Consider the following 23,088-nt stretch of genomic DNA (forward strand, 5'->3'; position numbering starts at 1 on the left):
TGACTTCTATGCAGTTAACTTAATAGAGTTAAACAATCATCTTCCCTGTTTGTTCTTAATTTACTGATGAGCAACACAGCCTAGTTACTACTTAATTACCTCTATTTTCTGCGGCGCTGTCAGGAGAACCGAAGCAACCAAGGATCCCGCAGAAGCCCCTGCACAGGCCTTGACATCCTTCAGCAGCTTTCTGCCGTGGTTGTAGAGTGCCGATGCTGCCCCCAAGTGGTAAATGCCCAGAAACCCACACGCTGCAAAGGACAAGTTGATGTGCTTCATTCTAGCTGCGAAAGTGGGGAAACAGAACCCAAGAAATGCCTGTAAGGTGGTATAGTTTGTTCCACATGGATGCTAGTCATCATTTCTTAGAAGTGATGAGATAAATACAATTATGTATGTTTAATTATATATATATATATATACACACACACACAAATATATGCATATGGGCTTCACAGATAGCTCAGTTGGTAAAGAATCCACCTTCAATGTGGGCTAAACCCCGGTTCGATTCCTGGGTTGGGAAGATCCCCTGGAGAAGGGATAGGCTGCTCACTCCAGTATTCTTGGGCTTCCCTTGTGGCTCAGCTGGTAAAGAATCCATCTGCAATGCAGGAGACCTGGGTTTGATTCCTGGGTTGAGAGGATCTCCTGGAGAAGGGAAAGGCTACCCACTGCAGTATTCTGGCCTGGAGAACTCCATATAGGGGTTGCAAAGAGTACGTATATGTGTCTGCTACTGCTGCTGTTAAGTTGCTTCAGTCGTGACCGACTCTGTGCGACCCCACAGACCACAGCCCATCAGGGTCCCCGGTCCCTGGGATTCTCCAGGCAAGAACACTGGAGTGGGTTGCCATTTTCTTCTCCAATGCATGAAAGTGAAAAGTGAAAGTGAAGTCACTCAGTCGTGTCCGACTTGAGTGACCCCATGGACTGTAGCCTACCAGGCTCCTCCGTCCATGGGACTTTCCAGGCAAGAATGCTGGAGTGGGGTGCCATTGCCTTCTCTGGTATATGTGTCTACATATAATTTTCTGGTCTAAGCATATTTTCAATCAAAGTCTAACTGAACATCCAAATCTTTCAAAGAAACATTTTCTTTTCCCTCACTCACCCTGACCCAATATAATCATATTAATTAAAAAAATTAACATCAGTTTATATCTGTTCAGTACATAGACTATGCAGCCTACTTTCTAATTACTTAGCAAAAAGCAAATGGATTAATTTCAACTGGCAAGGCATTTGGCCTTTTTTCTTAACCTTTTGAAACATTTGGGGGTCTGGGTGATTGGTAACATTAGTAACATCACTACAGACTGTAGCAAACTCCAAATTAAAGACACATTTGCTCTTTGCCAAGTGGCATCAATAAATTTAAATTAGACAGCTTGGCTCCCTACCCGTTTCCCTTGTGAGCATTCCTTTGTTTTTGTCCTGCTTTTGTTTTGAAACGGATGCTCACAATTATTCCATAATGCAATACTGAATTATTCAACAATTTAATGTATTTCATAGGGAAGTTTCTCAAGACAAACTGAGACTGCGACTGCCAAGTGCAATTGAAGGCCCAAAGAAACGTCACCTGCACCATCTGATATTAGCAACAAATTTAACTGTAAAATTCCCCACCCCCCCAAACCTCTGGGGGCACGATTTCACCATGTGTATAAAACATTCACCTTTGCAATGCTCTTCACTCCGAAGGGGAAAGGGGCATCACACCGGATTTCGGTACCTTCAGATTAGGTATTTGGCCTGGGCTTGGAATTTAGGAACTCAAGGACCTGATCCATCCTAAAAGAAATCAGTCCTGAATATTCATTGGAAGGACTGATGCTTAAGCTGAAACTCCAATGCTTTGGCCACCTGATGCCAACAATTGATGCTTTTGAACCGTGGTGTTGGAGAAGACTCTAGAGAGTCCCTTGGACTGCAAGGAGATCCCACCAGTCCATCCTAAAGGAGATCAGTCCTGGGTGTTCATTGGAAGGACTGATGTTGAAGCTGAAACTCCAATCCTTTGGCCACCTGATGCAAAGAACTGACTCATTTGAAAAGTCCCTGATGCTGGGAAAGATTGAAGGCGGGAGGAGAAGGGAACGACGGAGGATGAGATAGTTGGATGACATCACCGACTCATGGACATGAGTTTGAGCCAGCCCCGGGAGTTGGTGATGGACAGAGAGGCCTGGCGTGCTGCAGTCCATGGGGCCACAGAGTCAGACACGACTGAGCGACTGAACTGATCTGAAGGCCCTGATGCTTGGAGCCAGGCCTTGCGCGTTCAGTCACTGAAGCCGAGCCCCGGTTTGGGTTTAATTTCTTAAGGATGGACCGGGGAGAAGCGTTTGGGTGCTCAGCCTCCAAGGAGCCGGCCCAGCAGTCGCAAGCCCAGTGCCCAGCCTCCCACCCTCGAGGTCTGGGTGCGGCGGGAATAAGGACTCCTCCTACCCAGACTCGCTCGCCCCTGGAGACACATGGGCTGGCCAGAACGTGCGGCCCGCCCTCCGCCCCCCGCTCTCCGCCCCCCGCTCCCGGTCCCCCTCTACCAACGCAGGTCTGAGACACTTCGGCGCAGAGCAGCATTCTCCCGCCCTCAACCGGAACCGGAAGGCGGGGCTAGGCCGTCATTCAACTTGGCCCCGCCGATCAGGGCGGGACGACGCGCGCCCTGGGCCCGCCCAGGAAGGTTCCGCAGGTAGAAGGCAGGCGCCCGGTCTACGACGTCATCGCGCTGACGCCGGCGTCCACTCGGCCCCGCCTGCTCCGTTGAAAATGCCGAACCTAACATGGCGGCGCGCGCTCGGCCCGCTTCACCCTGGTGTTTCCTCTCGCGCGGGTAAGGGAGACGACATTCTGGGCTCGTACCGTCTCCGGATGGCTAGGGTCGGCCCTTACCTGCGAGTCCGCTGACCTCCGAACGACCCGCCTGTGCCTTGCACCGGAAGTGCTTGGTCCTGTGGTCGGCTGTTTCCCGGAAGTGGTTTCCCGTCTCCTTCTCCTCGAGGCGGGCTCGGCTGTCCGTGTTAGGGCGGGCCGTCCCTCGGCTTTTGCAAGCCAGCCTGTGATTTGTTGTTCCTCAGCATTATTGGAGAGGCCGAACTACGGCTTTGGGCTGCGTTCGGTTCCTCAGGCCGCCTTAGGTTGTGTGGACAAGGGTTGTGTTAACCTTTCTGAGCTTCCCAGGTGACTTCTCTGCAAAACGGGGTGGCAAAATGCGAGCTGGCGCTAACGCGTGGAAGTTCGTGTTGCAAAGCCGGCCTGCAACGGACCAGCCTCTTGCTTTCGTCAGCGGGCACCACTGGCCCTCGTTAGACCTAAGTATGGCGGCCCGCACTCGGCTGGCATTCCCACCCAGAGTCAAAGGACCGGCGGCTCTTTCTGTCCCTGAACAATGTCTTCCCTGTCCAATCCTAACAATCAAGCCTGGAGGAATTGGTGGGCTTTGTGGTGGAAGGTGACCCAGATCCCCTTGTTGGAGGACAGGTTTATTCACACCGAAGCTACAGAAGAGAATCTGAAGGATGCCAAGAGAGTCTCTTAGCGGGAGAGGGAGTGGGCGGGAGCTCCCCAAATGGCCTTTCCCTGGCACCTTTTCTTTCTGCCCCGTTTGAGATTCCAGGGCCCTGGACTCTGCCCCAGGACACTTTCTGTAAGCAAGAGAGCGAAGGAGGTGATTTTGTTTTTCTTTCTTGTGAACAGCAGATCATGAAGACACCCTAACAATTATGGTTAGCACAACTGCCTTATGCTGAATTCTTGACTGCATTAGGGTTTAGTGAAGGGAAAGGGGAGTGGGTATATCAGGAAATGTAGAAGGACGCTCTGTTCAATCTTTCATCCTTCCGCTGCCTTCTAACTCTGGTAGGGTGGGTCTTTCCAAGAGAGCACCCTTCAGGGAACTTAATGGAAAAGAGGAAACCCAGGCCTCAGATCTAAAGCAGAGTCTGCGTTTCAGCAGAATCCCCAGAAGTTGCTTATTTCCAGGCAAGAGTACTGGAGTGGGGTGCCACTGCCTTCTCCGTCTCAACCTGCTGGCAGTGCCCAAATGCACGAAACAGTTGGTTGGCTACCATGACCACCAAATTCTGGCTCTGTGGCACCACAGATTTTTGCTCTGTGGACCTTATCTCTCCTTAGATCTGTGATGCCACCACGTCACTTTAAGCCAGACCACCCCAGGTGTTAGGCCAGGCCTTTGCCAAGTTTAGCAACAACAGCAAGCAGGTTGATTCAGAAGATAGATGAGCACTATGTCCCTGGGGCAGCAAGGCTGAACACCACGACTCGGAGATCCTTTGTTAAAAGAGAGAATGAGATCAGCGGTTATTACCACCCCTGTCGGTGAGTGTGATCCCACCACATTTAAGGGTCACGGAAAAGTGTTCACGAGCTCTATAATATAAGTCTTAACAATTTAAACTCTAAAAAATAAAGAAACATCCCTCTTCTCTCTCTTTTAGCCCTTGTCATACCTACATGCGACTAATTAAAAGGTTCATTTGCATGCAATGAATTAAAAGGTTCGGTTCCCTTTCCTTAAGGAAGAATATCAGATTTAAGCGTATTTGTTTTCCTAATCTCAGCTCCGTGCATACTGCTTCTCACATAGTGCATGATTAATAAATATTTGTTGTGATTGTTGGATTTAAGTAAATTACTCTTGTGAGTGAATAGTACTTTAATTGCCCTTTAAGATCTTTTTTTTTTCCCCCCAGTATATCTTTTGCCTGTTTTTGCTGCTCTGTTTTCCCCAGTAACTTAGTTTTGAACTGGCTTATTTGCTAGCCATTTATCATACATTTATTAAGGACCCATTGTTTAACAGACATAGTGTAGGTACCGGGCACACCCAGTTAACAGGGATTCATTCTTCCTCACCTAGAGCCTAGTGGGCAGGGAGGCAGTCGATGTGTAATTGTAGAGGCGTGATCGTGTGCTAGTACACAGGCACACGGAGATGCTGTGCGTGTCCACACTGAACTGGGGCCTAGTGAACCCTTAGCTCTGAGAGGCACCCACGACAGCAGCTGGCACAGAAGCAAAGTGCCCAAGGCTTTCCCTGTCCTCAATTTGAGTGAAAGTTGCTCAGTCGTGTCCGGCTCTTTGTGACCCTGTGGGCTATACAGTCCATGGAATTCTCCAGGTCAGAATACTGGAGTGGGTAGCCTTTCCCTTCTCCAGGGGATCTTCCCAACCCAGGGATCGAACCCAGGTCTCCCACATTGCAGGCGGATTCTTTACCAGCTGAGCCACCAGGGAAGCCCACTGGTGTGGGTAGCTTCTCCCTTCTCCAGTGGATCTTCCCAACCCAGGAATCGAACTGGGGTCTCCTGCTTTGCAGGCAGATTGTTTACCAAGTGAGCTATCAGGGAAGTCTGTCCTCAACTTCTACAAAATTTGATCATGTGTTTTCATCAAGAAGGAGAAAGATGCAGGCAAGGGATGCTTGCCACCCCTCTGCCCCAAGGACAGGGCCAGAGTCTCTCCTGTTGCAGTCTGCCGTCCACGTGGTGGGATTTGTGTTCCAGCCTTGGCATCCTAGCACAGGGGAACAGGTCTGTGGGGCAGGCCATCATTCCGTGTGACACCCTTATGGTCCTTCCGTGTGGCAGCTCCTCACCCCTGTCACCTCCTCCCAGAACTCTGCATGCTGAGCCTGATGGAGATGAAAGAAGAAATGCACAGGCTTCAGTTTCAGGGGGTTGTGGCCAGAGCATTGGCCCCCACAGCGGCGCCCTTGCCCCAGAGGCATCGAGGTGGTACCGCAGGTCGCCATGGCCTGGTGAAAGCATCCCTTGTGTCGAGACCACCGTAGAGTTCGGAGGAAGGCACTTCTGCAGTCCTGGAGTAGAGCATGCCCTGGGCACCCACAGAGAAGGAGGCTGCGTTCCTTCCCACAGGTTGTTGCTCAGGAGGAAGGGCAGGCAGCTGTTGGTGAATGACACCACAGGGAGGGAATAAAGGCCGTTTAGAGGGAGTTAGTGCAGAGCCAGGGCTTCCCTGGTGGTTCATTGGTAAAGAATTCACCTGCAATGCAGGAGACCTGGGTTTGATCCCTGGGTTGGGGAAGATCCCCTGGAGAAGGGAAAGGCTACCCACTCCAGGATTCTGGCCTGGAGAATCCCATGGACAGAGGAACCTGGCGGGCTACAGTCCATGGGGTCGCAGAGTCAGACATGATTGAGCGACTAAGCACAGCACAGCACCACGCTGAGAGACAGGGACAGAGAAGCTGGCCTGGGAGGTGTGATGGCGTTTGTTGGGCCTGGGGAGGCAACTGTGGTCTTCCCATACCACACCCACCCTTTTCTCTTTGTCTTCTTCAATGAGTTGAAACTGAATTTCTAAATCTTGCGAGCAGAACAGTTCTTCATAATATAAGTGCCTTTTCCGTTGCACCTGCTTTCTGTCTGTTAGAAATATGCTAGAAGAACTGACCACTTGGAGTAAAACTCAGTGACTCTATTCTAAATGGAAATATTTGTTTTCACACTCTATATGAATTCCATATGTAATATGTATTTGACATATATGTGTGTGTGTGTGTATATATATATATAGGCTTCCCAGGTGGTGCTAGTGGTAAAGAATGGTAAAGAATTTGCCTGCTGATGCAGGAGACGCAAGAGGTGCAGGTTTGATCCCTGGGTCAGGAAGATCCCCTGGAGGAGGGCATGGCAACCCACTCCAGTATTCTCGTCTGGAGAATCTCCATGAACAGAGGAGCCTTACGGCTAAGGTCCATAGGGTCGCGGAGTGGGATACGACTGGACCGACGGTAGCACTCAAGCATGCACACATATGCAAATGTATGTATTTAATGTGTGTGTGTATATATATGTGTGTGTGTGTAGTTTAAAACTAGGGGATACATCTGGAAAATTGGATACATCTGAAAATATATAGTACAGATCCTAGCATAGCCTAGAAACTAAATATCAAGCTTTTTTCCATTAGAGAAGCATTTTTTTAAATGTAACCTTTATGTATAAACGTTGTTTTAATTACACAGGTGAAGGGTTCCAAATATACACTGAACTGAGAAATCACAAATGGAAAGGTTTTTTCCCAGGTGTTTCTATTATTTATACTACTCGCAATTGATATTCTGCATAAGTGTGAGATGGGCCAGATAAGCTTTCAAAATTTTCATACTTAAAAAATATCTTTTTATACCAAAGGAGTTGAGGTCTTTGGTAGCTAGGTATTGGTGATTGGGGGTGATGGTGGGAGAGGGATACCAAATGCAGGACAGAGTCCTAAATACTTTTATAAGCCCAATAAAATAAAATCTGTATTCTCTGCCCTGTTTTGTTTTTTTTTTTTTAATTTTTATTTTTTTATTGTTGTTGCTAAGCAACGCTGCCCTTGACCTGACTGTTTGTGATCCACAGTTTGTACGGATATTTGCAAATAGGCCTTCTTGTTATCCTGCACGTGGAGGATCTTCCAGTGGGGGGAATTATTGGGGAAATTATATCAGTGTCAGGAAAGTGAGGTTGCTGAGTAATACGCAGAATGTCATCTTTGGTGACTTATGCTTCATCAGATTCACCAAAATGCCACTCTGTTTTAATTTGGACTGCAGGATCTGATCATTACTGACACTGTTATCAAAAAAAAATACCGTTAATTGCCAAAACATCCACTTATCTAATCACCTCATTTCAAACGGATTAAATAATAATTCTGGTCTATTTCGTTTTAGCCTGTACTCCTATTTGCTGGAATTCTACTATTGATGATGATTGTACCTATTGACTGCCCATCCCATGTCAGTCCTTTGTACACAAGGTCTCTTGTAACTTTTACAACAGTGATGTCAAGTGGGACAGTAAAGGAGAATTCTGAGCTAAAATGGTTTTCCTACATCCACACAGACGCAGAGATTATCAGCCCCAGTCTCCCTAATTCCAAAGCCTGTACACAGACCCTACTTCCCTACACTGGCTCAAAAATGAGAAATATTCTCAATAATGAGATATTTAAATATGTGTGTTTCTCATTATGCGTCCAGGATTGCGCTGTTTGGCCATTATAAGTATTACAACCTTGTTATCGCTTCAGTCCTTTCCTTGGTCAGAATTTGTATATGGTCTTCACATTTAGTTATTTATAATTTTACTAAAAAGTGGTAAAGTAACCCAAGTGTTAGTCACTCAGTCGCGTCCAACTCGTTGCGACCCCATGCACTGTAGCCCACCAGGCTCCTCTGTCCATGGGATTCTCCAGGCAAGAATACGGGAGTGGGTTGATATTTTCCTGCTCCAGGGGATCTTCCCAACCCAGGGATTGAACCCACGTCTCCTGCATTACAAGTGATTTCGTTACTGTCTGAGCCATCAGGGAAGCCCCCCAAAATAGTAAAAGGGTTTAATAAATGGGATGCATGAATTTATTTAAAATGTGTAGGAAACATGCTTGCATCTAGAAAAGAAAAAAAAAAGGGAAGAGTAGCAGTTAATTAAAGCAACCCTTCCTGCATTTATCAGTTACGGCGGTAACTCTTCATGATGACTGCTTTTCTTGGAAGTTGTGTCATAAAGTTGGTTATTGTAATGAGACCAAAATTTGCATTAAGAACAGTGTTATAAAAGGCGGTCACGTCATTGGCCAGGGTCCTACCTCCAGATATACTATATATCTAATCAGTTGTCTTTATGCCTTTCATCACTCTTTAAATAAACTTTATTTAGTGTCTAATATAAGACAAAGACTGGAGTAGGCGTTCGAAAATTAAAAAAAAAAATCTTGATGGATAAACTGTCCATTTTTAGCTCGCTGTCTTTTCTTGCTGGAATGTACTTTCACATTTGTCTGTTGTATTACGTTTTACTTATCCTTCAAGGCCTAAACAGACCCTTCTGTCTCAGGGTGCCCTTTGGGATTAAATTCAAACAAGTTCCGTCAATATTAACCCCACTCTTCTGTTTGGTACCAGGCCTGGGGCATCGTGACAGCATTTATCACCTCTTATTTTGGTGAGAGATGTGTTTCGCCTCCACCTTCTGTGTTCAGAGTTGATTAGGAGCAGGGACTGTCTCGTCCAGACTGGTTGCTGCCAGCTTCTAGGAGGTAGTTAACACATAATACCTGTTTAGAGGAGTTATGAATCTTTAGGTTGTGTGTTTGATACAATCTTTAGTTGGTGTATCTGACTGGCTGAGGCAGAGAGAAAGTTCTGCGTCAAGTATCTTCACGTTTCAAGTTTCTTCAAACTTCGAGGCAGTTTAGCTAGAAAAATGGTACCAATGAATCTGTGTGCAGGGTAGAAACAGACATGGACGCAGAGAACAGATATGTGGACCCAGTGGGGAAGCGGGGGGTGGAATGCACTGAGAGATCAGCACTGACATATCTACAGTGACATGTGTAACACGGACAGCTAGTGGGGAACTGCCGGATAGCACAGGGAGCTCAGCTCGGTGCTCTGTGATGACCCAGAGGGGCGGGATGCGGGGAGGAGAGCGAGGTCTCACAGGGAGGGGTCATATGTATGCATACGGCTGATTCCCTGGTGGCTCAGCTGGTAAAGAATCCTCCTGCAGTGCGGGATCCATGGGTTGGGAAGATCCCCTGGAGAAGGGAAAGGCCACCCATTCCAGGATTCTGGCCTGGAGAATCCCATGGGTTGTATAGTCCATGGGGTCCGCAAAGAGTCAGACACGACTGAGGGACTTTCACTTTTGGAGAAGGCAATGGCAACCCACTCCAGTACTCTTGCCTGGAAAATCCCATGGATGCAGGAGCCTGGTAGGCTCCAGTCCATGGGGTCGAGGAGAGTCGGGCACGACTGAGCAACTTCACTCTCTCAGTCACTCAACGGCTGATTCACATTGTACAGCAGTAACTCACAACACCAGAGAGCAATCATCCTCCAATGAAAAGACAAGTATCAGAAGGGTTAGCGGTTGGACCAAGCGTAGAGGTGGCAGGATCGGGCATCTAGTCAGTATCCCAAGGCCACCCTTGTGCCTTTTCCAGTTTTTTTCTCATCTGGGTTTCCACCTGCAGTCTGGACCTCCCCCAGGAGGCTGCCGGCAGCCTCTCAGCACATTGGTGGAAAAGTTCTTTCACTGCCAACCTCTCAGGTTCAGGAGGGGAACTCCTGCTGGTTCTGTTTCCTTCACGTGCGTGTCCCTGAAGAGTCCGTGTGAGCAGCCAGTCGTGACCCAATGGCATGGGCCCGTGATGGGGGGAGCGAGTGCCCCAGAGGATGGGTGTGCAGTGAGGGAAAGCATCGCCAAGTCCAGATGGACCTCGTTGCTCAGGCCTTCCTGGGGAGGAGGTCTGGCGGTCTCAGCACGGTTGCCTCTGCAGTAGGAATATTTGTTGAGTTAAAGAAGCCAGCATTCAGCTGTCATCTCTAAATAACAGCTTTCCTGGGGTGCCGTGGTAAAGAATCCGCCTACCATGCGGGAGATGCAGGTTCCATCCCTGGGTCGGGAAGATCCCCTGGAGGAGGGCATGGCACCCCACTCCAGTATTCTTGCCTGGAGAATCCCATGGACAGAGGAGCCTGGCGGGCTGCAGTCCATGGGGTCACAGAGAGGCGGACACTCCTGAGCAGCTGAAGCTGTCTCTGAGACGGGACCTCCTCTTCGGTGAACATGCTGCTGCTAAGTCGCTTCAGTCGTGTCCAATTCTGTGCGACCCCAGAGACGGCGGCCCACCAGGCTTCCCCGTCCCTGGGATTCTCCAGGCAAGAACACTGGAGTGGGTTGCCATTTCCTTCTGGCCCATGAATCAGAACACACACATTCGACCCCAGTCCCACTCGGTACTGGCCCTTCATGCATCTCCATGGAGCCCAGGCTCTATGGAGAATCGAGCTGGAGAAAAGAATGGTCTAAATTAGAAGAAATGAGCTCAGTGCTGTGCTGCAAGAAAGTAAAAATTCTTACACTCATCAGAGGTACCCAGAATAGTCAAGGGCAAACAAGGGCAGTTGAAACATGGTGTGACCGAAAAACCCAGAAGACAAAAGCCCAACCCTCTCATTATAGTCTGAGATGTTAGCGTCTCATATGGACTTCACAGGTGTTTCAGTGGTAAAGAACCTGCCTGCCAGTGCAGGAGACACAAGGCACTTGGGTTTGATCCCTGGGTTAGGAAGATCCTCTGAAGGAGGAAATGGTACCACACTAAAGTATTCTTGCCTGGGAAATCCCATGGACAGGGGAGCCTGGTGGGCTACAGTCCATGGGGTTCCAAAAGTGTCGGACACAACCTAGTGACTGAGCAAGAATGCAATCTCTGTGTAAAACAGGCAGACAGTCCTTTAGATAGACAAAGATTTACAATACATATTCATCTGGTGAGTGTTTCCTCAAAACAAATAAGACTTAAAAGTGATGTTTGGTGCATTGAAAAGTTAGTTGCGATTTTACATATGTTTGGATGAGCAGTGCATGCTATTTGGCATAAATGTTGTTTAGCGTTAAGTCAAGAATAGTTTTGACTTTTTTTTTTCTTTTTGCATTATCTGGGCAATTTGGGATATTAGAAATGGTACAAGACTATTGCTGATGAAATCGGTATAAATGGATGCAAATTTTTCCCTGTGAAATTTCCCTGTAGGAAGCTGTGATTCTATCGGTGTGCTACCAATCATCTCATCCTGTACATAGGGGCAGAGAAGTAGATGCTAAATAAATGTTTGTTTTTGACAAAGAAGTAGATGCTAAATAAATGCTTGCTTTTGACATCAGTGAAAATACTGACAGTGCCCTTCTCCCAAGAACATTTCGTAGAGTGGGGAGTGATCCCAAATGTCTCACCGTCATCCCTCACTTCAGAGCAATTGGGAAAGAGTATAGTCCACACTTAGTCAGTGTCCACCAACGTTTTTCATATTTTATTTTAAAGCCATAACAAACATAAACTTTCAAAAACATCTTTTGCAACATCTGCACAGAATTTCTAAGACGAAAGTGACGTAATATTAAAACTATACAGATGCGTCCCCTATATGGAATGCTACAAATTAAACAAGCAGAATGGGCCAGAAGTCTGAAATGCAGGTCAAAGTGAAATTTTGAAAGGACCCAGGCTGACATGGAAAAGGCAGCTATAATTTCTGAATCTTCTGTCAGGACTTGAGTTCTCAGGAGACTGGTAGCAGAGCCATTGTGAGGCATTATTGAGCCACATTTGTTGAATCGTATAGACTGATTCCATTTTTTCCTGGGGGAAAAAGAAATCCCCCGGTATGATCAACAGTCCTAGATCCCAATAGACAGGTAGATTTATAATATGAAATTCATTCTCAGGCTTCCCTGGCGGCTCAGCTGGTAAAGAGTCCGCCTGAAATGCGGGAGACCTGGGTTCCATCCCTGGGTAGGGAAGATCCCCTGGAGGAGGAAATGGCAGCCCATTCCAGTACTCTTGCCTGGAAAATCCCATGGACGGAGGAGCCTGCTGGGCTGTAGTCCATGGGGTCACAAAGTGTCAGACTAAAGAGTCGACTTAGCAGCAGCAGCCAGTATGAGAGGCTTCTCCTGTAGCAAACCATTAAGCACGAAAGTTCTCAAGACTAAGACTCGGAGATGTCCTTTCTTCCTGTGGAGGAAGGGGGCTCAGGATGTGATTTAGAGCAAGTCCCTGCCTGAGCACAGGGAGGAAGCCCCTCCTGCGCACAGGCACAGTTGAGAGGGAGAGGAGAGATTGCTGAGATAGAAGAGTCACCTGCTCACCCCGGTTCTGCTTGCAGCTCAGGAAGGGCCTTGCAGACAATACAGACCACATCCATTTCCCCAGATTCAGCCTTGGGGCCTGGGACACCCTCCTGCAGTGTAGGGTGTACGCCCCTCCAGCTTCACTCTTCTGGTTTGGTTAGTCTGTGATGGAGCCTGGAGGTCAAAACTATCATCAGGAAGAAACAGACAGCTCCCAGGTGAGTCTAAAGTGTGGTCAAGGCTGACGACCACTGTTCTTGGCAGGGGAATCTTAAGGTGTAGCCAAGGATCAGGACGAACGTTCTTTGAGAAGTTCTTGACGTGGCCACCAGGGTGGTGGTGGTGGTTCAGTCGCTCAGCCGTGTCCGACTCTTTTGAGAACCCCCTCCCCCCAGACTGTAGCTCACTAGGATCCTCTGTCCATGGGATTCTCCAGGCAAGAACACTGGAGTGGGTTGCCATTTCCTTCTCCAATGCATGAAAGTGAAAAGTGAAAGGGAAGTCGCTCAGTCGTGTCTGACCCTCAGCCACCCCATGGACTGCAGCCTACCAGGCTCTTCTGTCCATGGGATTTTCCAGGCAAGAGTACTGGAGATGGGTGCCATTGCCTTCTCCGGGGCTACAGTCCAGGGGGTTACAAAGAGTCAGACACAACTGAGCAACTAAATAACAGCAGGAAACTTGAAAGTAGGCTTTTGAACTATGTTTGTGGATTTGTGGCTGGACAAACACACGCTCCAGTTCAGTCGCTTAGTCATATCCGACTCTGTTCGACCCCGTGGACTGCAGCATGCCAGGCCTCCCTGTCCATCACCAACTCCCAGAACTTTCTCAAACTCACATCCATTGAGTCGGTGATGCCATCCAACCATCCCATCGTCTGTCGTCCCCTTCTCCTCCCGCCTTCAGTCTTTCCCAACATCAGGTTCTTTGCAGTGAGTCAGCTCTTCGCATCAGGTGGCCAAAGTATTGGAGGTTCAGCTTCATCATCAGTCCTTCCAATGACTGTGCAGGACTTATTTCCTTTAGGATTGTCTGGTTTGATCTCCTTGCAGTCCAAGGGACTCTTAAGAGTCTTCTCCGACACCACAGTTCAAAAGCATCAATTCTTCGGCACTCAGCTTTCTCAAGACAGCATTATTACTTCACCAAAGAAGTGTGAGTCATTTGTACTCCTGTAAGAGTTTACATTTTAAGAAATAAAATATTTTTCTTATTTCTAAAGAAACACATTCTTCATGGAATATTTAGAGAATACAGATACAAATTTAGAGAAACAAAATATTGACTACCCATGTAAAATTAATATATGTGATAAATATACCATACACTGATAGGTAAATGGAATGTATAATTTACTTTATAGAGATTTCTATCTCACACTTGGTACAAAACATTATATAAAAAGCCATCAATATGAGATCATCTAAGCTAATAACTTGCTGGTGGCTCAGTGGTAAAGAATCAGCCTGGCAATGCAGGACACGTAGATTCAATCGCTGGGTCGGGAAGATCCCCTGGAGAAGGAAATGGCAACCCACTCCAGTATTCTTGGCTGGAGAATCCTATGGACAGACAGAGAAGCCTAGTGGGGTACAGTTCATGAGGTCTCAAAGAGTCAACACAAGTGAGCGACTAACACTTTCAACATAAAAGCTGCCAGTAACTTGATTGATTATACAGTCAGTGACCTAATAGTAAGTGTATGTAAGACTCCCTTTTGCATGTCTCGCTTCCAGACGTCGTATCAATAATCTAGACTCGTGAGCATCATATCAACGTGTAATAGTGTGCACTTGTGAATGATGTGAAGAGGAGAAAGATTGTATTAGATATGGACGTTTAATTATTTGCTAGGCTTTTTCACCACCTAAATGAGGTCTTCCCACCGGCTTTTACAACCATGCTGTCTGAATTTGTGTCTTAACAAACATAAATTACGACTTGCCTTGGGTGTCAGTGCCAGAAGTACTAAATACACGAAGATCAAGGCTGTCTATTAAGTAATATGGTAAAGTTTTTTAACACACCCATCAGAGCTCATACTTTCAAGTAAGTGTTTTATTCAACAGAGTCCTGTTAAGAGGTGATTAACTGTCTGCTTCATCTATGAATGTATTTATTCAGCAGTGTCGCTTGTGAGTGCTCTGGGTTTCACATTTGCCCAGGCTCATGGGTGTAATAATGAATGAGGCAGGTAGGCTAGAGTCTCATGAGGAGGAAAGATGGCACCCAGCCATTGCAAAACAGGAGTGTAAGCCTTAAGTTGGCACTGATGATGTGAAATCCTACCCAACCTAGTCCCTGGCATCAGGTCACTTGTTAAAACAACATGACTCCTCGGAGAAGGAAATGGCAACCCACTCCAGTATTCTTGCCTGGAGAATCCCATGGACAGAGGAGCCTGGCGGGCTACAGTCCATGGGGTTACGTGCATGAGGGTGGAGGGAGATGGGTTGGTAGCAATAAACTGCTGTTGCTGCTGCTAAGTCACTTCAGTCATGTCCGACTCTGTGCGACCCCATAGACGGCAGCCCACCAGGCTCCGCACCTCCCGTCCCCGGGATTCTCCAGGCAAGAGCACTGGAGTGGGTTGCTATTTCCTTCTCCATACTAAAAAAAAGACTCCTAAGCTGAATCCAGGCCAGTGGAATTCCAGAGTATGAGTAAAGACTTTAAAAGTTCATTGATTATCATTAGTTCCATTTGCAACAGTGTGGGTACTCCTAGGGATTGTCGTACTGAGTGAAGTCAGTCAGTCAGAGAAACAGAAAGCATATAATATTGTTTATACATGGGATCTAAAAAGAAATGATACAGATGGACTGTCTGGTCACAAAACAGAAACAGACACACACTTAGAGAATGAACGTATGGTTGCGTGTGTGCAGCGGGGGCTTCGGGCGAAGGATGGGGGAAGGGAAAGTTAGGGAATTTGGGATGGACATGGACACACTGCTGTATTTAACATGGGGAACCAACAAGGACCTGCTGGACAGCACAGGGAACTCTGCTCAATACTCTGTAATAACCTTATGGTCACCAGGGGGAAGGATGGGGGAAGGGAAAGTTAGGGAGTCTGGGATGGACATGGACACACTGCTGTATTTGACATGGAGAACCAGCAAGGACCTGATGTCCAGCACAGGGACCTCTGCTCAATATTATGTAACAACCTAAATGGGAAAAGAATTTGAAACACAAAAGATACACGTGTATGCAGAACTGAATCAGTTTGCTGTAAACCTAAAACTATTGTTAATCCACTATGTGGTCATTTCGTGATGCATATAAGTCGAATTATTATGTTCTCCATCTGAAACTTACACAGTGCTGTGCACTAATCATGTCTCAGTAACACTGGGAGAAAAAGTCCATTATCAGAACTGTATCATAAGTCACTGTAAAAGCGGGCTGCTCTTGGAATCATCTTCAAAAGTCTAGGGTGTTTTATTGACTGTTCCTCAGAGGGACAAATGATAAATATTTCATATAAATGAGATTCTTTTCATACGAGTACTGCTAGTTCAGAACAGTGTTAGAGTCATACTTAAACCTTCTGTTTTGTCGTTTTATTTATTCTTTTTGACTGTGCTGGGTCTTGGCCGGCTTTTGCGTGGGCTTTCTCTGGCTGTGGCTAGCAGGGGCTCCTCTGTTTGCAGGCTCCTCATCGCAGTGGCTTCTCTTGGCGCGAAGCACGGGCTTTAGGCGCACAGGCTTCAGTAGTCGTGACTCATGGGCTTCGCTGCTCCGCGGCACGTGGAATCTTCCCAGACCAGGAATCGAGCCCGTGTTGCCTGCATTGGCAGGCAGAGTCCCAGCCACTGGACCGCCAGGGAAGTCCCCGTGCTTAACCTTGTAAAAGCTCTGGGTTTTGGTAGAGGGAACGGCATACAGTAGGCGCTCAGTGACTGTTTGCTGCTAATTGACTGCACGAGAGGTCTGACAAAATGATTGACGTACAGCTGGAAAGTTCTGTTTCTGGCCTGAAAGCAGACAGGCCCGAGTGCTGAGCCGGCTTTGCCAGTGGCGTTTCTCATTCATTGTGTCATTTCCAGGCACTCTTCAGAGAGGAGAGACCCTCTTGGACAAGAGAGGCAGGCTGCAAAAGCCCACTGAACGTGCTTCTGATATTCAGGGTGAGTACTCAGCCAGGACCATACATATTCAGATTTTAAAATTCAGATGCATTTAAGTCACATCGGTGGGATGTAAAGTAACTCCGTTCACATGTACACTGATATGTTTACACACAGACACACACTCACAGTGAGAGTTTAATGGCTGTGGCTTACGGTAAGTCAGCATTTGTTTTTCCTCACTCGTGCTGACTGTTTGGTTCAAATCCGGGAAGTGCCACATATAGCTGTGTGACCTTGGGAAGCTTACTTAACCTCTCTGTTTTTCAGGTCCTTACGTTATACCTTATGGATAACATAATGTAATTAACACCTAAATTATAGAATGTGTGTGAGGCTAAGTGAGTTAATATGTATAAGGAGCCTAGAATTCTGTTTGTCACATAGTCAGAACCGTTTCACTGTTGAATTGTTATTATTTTCCACCATAACAATATTAACATTAGAAATATTTAATTTACCAGACAAATAATCAATAAATTGTTAATATGTATAAGAAGATATTATTATGCTTAAAGTTTTAAATATTTCTGAGTCCAGATGAGTTAATATATACAAAGAGTGTAGACTACCTTTTGTCACATAGTAACTATTTTATTGTTGTTATCCTTAACTATAATAATGTTATATATAATGAACACATAGATTACTGGATCCCACTACCATTTTAATGGTTTTGATTATTTTTATGTTTTCAGTATGTAGAAAAACCTGAATTATCAAAATGAGAATGAAATTAAATGGTTACTTTGGAAATGCAGTAATTTAGAATACCTTTCCTCTCTAGATGAAAAATGTGTCCTCAAGAAATCCAATTCCTTGGAACTGAGTATATTTTAAAATTCTAACTCATTTTCCTTGCAATGTATAGATCTAGCATTATTAAAATATTCATATCTTTGAGCTAATGTGGCATAACAAATTTAATTTGCACAACAAATATGACACGAATAGAACATGATCTATAATCACTTTTTTTCAGCCTCACGCTGTAGGCACTTCATCAGAAAGAGGAACAAGTCAGACATATTTTGTAACTCTATAAATCCTTCCAAATAAACTTAGGAAGTGATGCAGTAACGCAGTTTGAAACAAAAGATTTTGTATGGTTTTCATGGTGTCTTAGTTGAGTAAGGTACCACCAGCTGTCCTTGACAGGGTTGTTTGACATGTATGGGGATGTTTTGTGTTATTTTTCACTGAGGATTCTCTACTAAGCAATATAAGCTGGTATTGTGAAGGAGGGATGGAGGAGAAACGGGGGGAGGAACCATAGGCTGCAATGCCGGTCCAAGGGCAGCTCCAGGGCAGACATGACCAGACCCTTGTACTGAGGAGCCTGGTCTACCTCTGGCTGGGGACTTCCCTCAAAGACTGGGGCCTCCCGAAACCCGGGAGCAGACCCCGGGGCTGCTGCTGGAGGCCTGTAGCCCAGTGTACTCCTCACTGCCCAGGACAGGACACAGGGTCTTCGTCGAAGGCAGATGTGAGGCCTCTGAGGCCTCTCTCCCCTGGGTTCTGTAGCCAGCTGAACATCTGTGTAGAGTCTGATTGTTTGCTCTTTGTACCAGACACGTCCAGGGTTCAACATGGACACACGCCTGGTGTGTCCGCTTTCACAGAGTGGCTTCTCTGAGGATGACTCACGTTGCCCTCTGGTTTTTTGGGAGCGTGTGTGAGAGGCGGGTAAAGATTAGCTCAGGGGGGTTTACAGTGATTAATCTTGTCTCTCTGAAGGGCTCTGCCTTTGGGGCTGAATGTTATTATTAGTTCTGGTAGGGGGAGGAGGGGGAGGGGAGGAGGAGGGGGAATTATAGCAGTAAAAGCAGGTGGGGAAGCGAGTAACAGAAGGAGTAACTGTAACAACAGCAATAGTAATAACATTGTTACTATTTTTTGGATCTGCTGCTGAGGTTTGCCATGTGAAATGTTACCCAATTCTTGCAGCACTGCTGCAGAGCAAGGATCTGTGTTATTTTAATTTTAGAGATGATACATGCAGAGGTTGAGTAATTTGCCCCAGTTTATCAAGCCAGGGAATGACAGATGTGAAATCCAGACCCATGTGGTAGGGATCCCCAGGCGTGTGCTCCTAACCTCCGTGTTTCTAATCAAGACGCGGGCGTGATTACTCCACATGCTGTTTGTGTTAGACGCCTGGTGCCCGTGTGCGTCATCTCTGAAACCCCAATATCTTCTCCCATAGAAAGTCAATAATCATAATAACCAACCTGACTTTCTCATAGAGTTAATGCAAAGAGAAAAAGATACTGTTGAAAAAGTGTTTTTGTAAAGGGAAAAGGTTTTGTTAAGTGTAAACTCTTTGTAAATACATGTTGGTTATTACTGTACTGTTGGTTATTATTGTACTGGTGTGAAATTTTTTGTGTTCTGGAAAGGAGAGTAGTTTGCAGTTGACCATAACAAGGGTGAGAGAAAGTCATGCTCAGGAATTAGGATCCCAGAGTTTTGAGAGCTGGAAGATCTTGGGAGGGTGTCCAGGTCAGTGGTTCTCGGTTCCTTGCCTATTTATGTTGCCTGGGGGACCTTTTAAAAATCGATGCTCAAGATGCATTCCAGTTTCAGAAATCTCATTTAACTGTTCTGGAGTAGAGCTTAGACATCTCAGTGTACGCATATGCATATGTGTCCGTACATGTAAATGTGTGCATGCTGATGTAGTATCAGTATATGCTTGTGTGTGTGTGCACAGGCACACTTGTGTGTGTTCACCTGCAATTGAGTCTAGTGTGCAGTTGGGGGCAAGAATGGCTGAACAGAACTCACAACCTTCTTTCTGATAATCATTGTTCAGTTCAGTCGCTCAGTCACGTCCAGCTCTCTGCGACCCCACGGACTGCAGCATGCCGGGCCTCCCTGTCCATCACCAGCTCCCAGAGCTTACTCAAACTCACATCCATTGAGGCGGTGATGCCATCCAGCCATCTCATCAACAATCACGGTAGCCTCTTGTTTACCCAGAATGGTTACAGCCAGCACGCCCTGCCCAGGTCCCGGCTGATAAGCCCACCCCCTTCCCTCTCAGGTGTCCTGGCTTGGATGATAAATTATGCCGTCCTCTGGTGGCTCAGGTGGTAAAGAATCTGCCTGCCAACACAGGAGATGTGGGTTCAGTCCCTGGGTCGGGAAGAGCCCCTGGAGAAGGGAATGGCAACCCACTCCAGTGTTCTCCTGGAGAATCCCATGGACAGAGGAGCCTGGCGGGCTACAATCTGTGGGGTCGCAAAGAGCCAGAGGTGACTGAGCAGCTGAATGCACTGCTGCGGAGGAATCAAGACTTTAGGGGGCTATTTTCCTTCCAAAGGGAATTGATTAGAATGCCCTCCTTGGGCTTTCAAAGGTAGCTTTGCAGTCATGTTCAACACCATATGAGTAAGCATGGTGCTTCTTGAGAGTCTTAAGATGAGAGAATTTCTCTTTTGTTAAAGTCTTCTTTTAAAATTTATTTTATTTTTTGGCTGCACTGTGCAGGGCATGTGGGATCTTAGTTCCCTGACCAGGGATTGAACCAGTATCCCCTGCATTGAGAATCTTACCCACTGGACCCCTAGGGAAGTCCCCAAGCTGAGAGAATGTCTTGCTTTTGCTGTGATAGTGAAAATTCTTTAAAATAGAACTACACTGTGTTTCCATGTGGCCACCTAAGTTTTGCAGGACTGAAGTCTCCCATCTCCTCTGATTCATGTATGTAGGGAACACATCATCACTGTTTCAGTTCCTGAAAGTGCCTTCTCATGAATGCTAGCAGGTGTTACTTAGGGAATTAAATTTTGAAAACAGATCAACAGCTTTACCAACTATCTCGGGTCTACTTCTCTGAGTATCATGCAGGGCGGTGTGGACCCTGCTGGGTATGACATGCCTGATGACAACATTTATGAGACCTTTGTCCAAAAGAAAATTTGACGTTGACCAAGAAATCTGAGTGCTGAAGAATTGATGCTTTTGAACTGTGGTGTTGGAGAAGACTCTTGAGAGTCCCTTGGACAGCGAGGAGATCAAACCAGACAATCCTAAAGGAAATCAACCCTGAATATTCATTGGAAGGACTGATGCTGAAACTGAAGCTCCAGTACTTTGGCCACCGGATATAAAGAGCTGACTCATTGGAAAAGACCCTGATGCTGGGAAAGACTGAAGGCGGGAAGAGAAGGGGATGACAGAGTTGGATGGTATCACCGATTCAATGGACATGAGTTTAGGTAATGGCTCAGAGGTTAAAGTGTCTGCCTCCAATGCAGAAGACCCGGGTTCGATCCCTGGGTTGGGAAGATCCCCTGGAGAAGGAAATGGCAACCTACTCCATTATTCTTGCCTGGAGAATCCCATGGACGGAGGAGCCTGGTGAGCTACAGTCCATGGGGGTCACAAAGAGTCGGACATGAACAACAACAAAATCTGACCTGTAGTTGAGTCTGACAGGTCTTGATGGCTTCTTCTTGGCTGAGACTTTCTCAGTCAAGGTCACATCTGATTTTGTCATTAAGGTCTGCATAGCCCAGACTATACACACCCCAGAATAACTCAGATACTTCTCGGCCAGTAGGCTGGCTTTTAGGGGATACCCAGGAAGTCTGTGTTCAGTACAACTGTGAGTCCATGGATGTCGGCACTTTTTTTTTGGCTGTACTGGGTCTTATTTACCACACGTGGGATCTTATTTTTTATTCGCCGCACATGAAATTTTAGTTGTGCCATGTCTGGGACCTGGTGTCCTGACCAGGGATCTGACCCCGGTCCCCTGCATTGGGAATGTGGCGTCTTAGCCACTGGACCACCAGGGAAGTCCTGGCACATTTCTGTAATAATAGTAATCACGCGTTTCTCCTCACCGTTGGGCGTATCGTCCCGGAACGAGCCAGTCTCTAACTAGTGCGCTAGTTCAGCTCTCGGAAAGTGAAATGTTTCTCTTGAAATTGCTCAGAGTGAAATCAAAGACGGAAGATGTTCCTGTCAGCCAGCATTAATGGCTTTGCCTCCTTGAGGTTACAGCCAACACTGGCTTCGAATGCTCATTTGTGACAGCTGAGTCGTCACCCCCAAGATAAGAGAGCTCTGAGCCTTCCCGAGTCCATTAGATTTACAGTGTGTCTTTCATACATAAAGGTGTCCGTTTCTGAGCATTGCATCATCTACGTGCTAAAAAAAAAAAAAGACAAACAAACAAAGAGCTGCGTATCGAATTGGACTCCCACGCAGGTGGTGCTTTTCGTAACACCAAGCAGCTTCTGGTTTTCCTGTGTGCGTTCAAGGGAACCATAAACCACCTGGCTGAGTTGAGTTGTGCCTATCCATAAAGCACCAGGCGGCCCCAGGACACCAGCTCTGCTTGCTAATCAAAAGCGATATTGTCGACGTGCCGGCTTAATGCAGAGATTGATAAAGATACGCAGGTGCCGTGGGGCTAGGCAAGTTTTATACCCAAGCCAGCTTCTATGCCTGTGCAATTAGCTATGTTTGCAGACCACTTTTGGGATTTTTCCCTCCAAGGATAAATCACTGCCTTTAATCTCGTTATCATCTGTACATCACTGAGGTGTTATGCTCTGTTTACAAGGTGAATGACAGTCTTCCTTTTGGAACTCAAAAGTGGCAGATGATTCAAGACCCACCTGGAAACTTTTGACTTTAGGGAACCCCCCCTTCCCCTGCAACACACACACAAACCCAACATGCACTTCGCTCCCTGACTTCCAAACCATCAACATTAAAGAAAGAAGAAAATGACTAAGAATGATTTGGAACTACGTTGCAATCTCCTAACCAGATTGTAGGGGGAGCTCTCCCTGGAATTAGCCCTGGGCACTACCTGTGGCAGGGTTGACCACTGCACCTAGCCTTTTTTTTTTTTTCCCCAGAGCTCTTTTCTCTGCTTTTCTGCTTAAAAGACGGAGCTTCGTATCCATTCTCCTCCCCTATCCCTGGTAAAGGAAATCTTGCAAATAACCCGTTTCATAGCTTACCAAAAGTGAAGTCACTCAGTCATGTCCGACTCTTTGTGACCTCATGGACTGTAGCCTACCAGGTTCCTCCATTCATGGGATTTTCAAGGCAACAGTGGGTTGGGTTTCTATTTTGTTCTCCAGGGGATCTTCCCAACCCAGGGATCAAATCCGGCTCTCCTGCATTGTAGGCAGATGCTTTACCATCTGAGCCACCAGGGAAGCTTACCAAAAGCAGTGACTTTTTCATATGACTTGCATCATGATCATTATGTATTTCTGGTTTTCGAAAAACAGGAGCGA

General features: G+C 46.6%; 1 protein-coding gene and 1 long non-coding RNA gene across 22 annotated transcripts in view; one reads left to right on the top strand and one right to left on the bottom strand.

Annotated features, from left to right (window-relative positions):
* Positions 1 to 3,649, bottom strand: part of PNPLA4 (patatin like phospholipase domain containing 4) — an 85,037-nt gene extending 81,388 nt beyond the window's left edge. Inside the window, exons 1-3 of one of the 17 annotated variants that reach the window (XM_027533433.1) lie at positions 2,553 to 2,639; positions 1,683 to 1,797; positions 100 to 280 (exon numbers count right to left, since the gene is read on the bottom strand). In XM_027533433.1, the coding sequence (XP_027389234.1) occupies positions 100 to 279 (180 nt within the window). In that variant the 5' untranslated portion in view covers position 280; positions 1,683 to 1,797; positions 2,553 to 2,639. Of the gene's footprint in view, positions 1 to 99; positions 285 to 483; positions 502 to 1,682; positions 1,867 to 2,552; positions 2,682 to 2,901 lie in introns of those variants that run through there. The other 16 variants (XM_027533427.1, XM_027533430.1, XM_027533432.1 and 13 more) reach the window with 16 other exon arrangements.
* Positions 2,710 to 23,088, top strand: part of LOC113886854 — a 53,288-nt gene continuing 32,909 nt past the window's right edge. For 3 of the 5 annotated variants that reach the window (XR_003509571.1, XR_003509570.1, XR_003509567.1), the window contains exons 1-2: positions 2,735 to 2,842; positions 16,742 to 16,822. This is a non-coding gene — a long non-coding RNA (uncharacterized LOC113886854). Of the gene's footprint in view, positions 2,843 to 16,741; positions 16,823 to 23,088 lie in introns of all 5 variants that reach the window. The other 2 variants (XR_003509569.1, XR_003509568.1) reach the window with 2 other exon arrangements.

The sequence above is a fragment of the Bos indicus x Bos taurus genome, chromosome X (genome assembly GCF_003369695.1).
Source record: "Bos indicus x Bos taurus breed Angus x Brahman F1 hybrid chromosome X, Bos_hybrid_MaternalHap_v2.0, whole genome shotgun sequence".
Taxonomy (NCBI): Eukaryota; Metazoa; Chordata; class Mammalia; order Artiodactyla; family Bovidae; genus Bos; species Bos indicus x Bos taurus.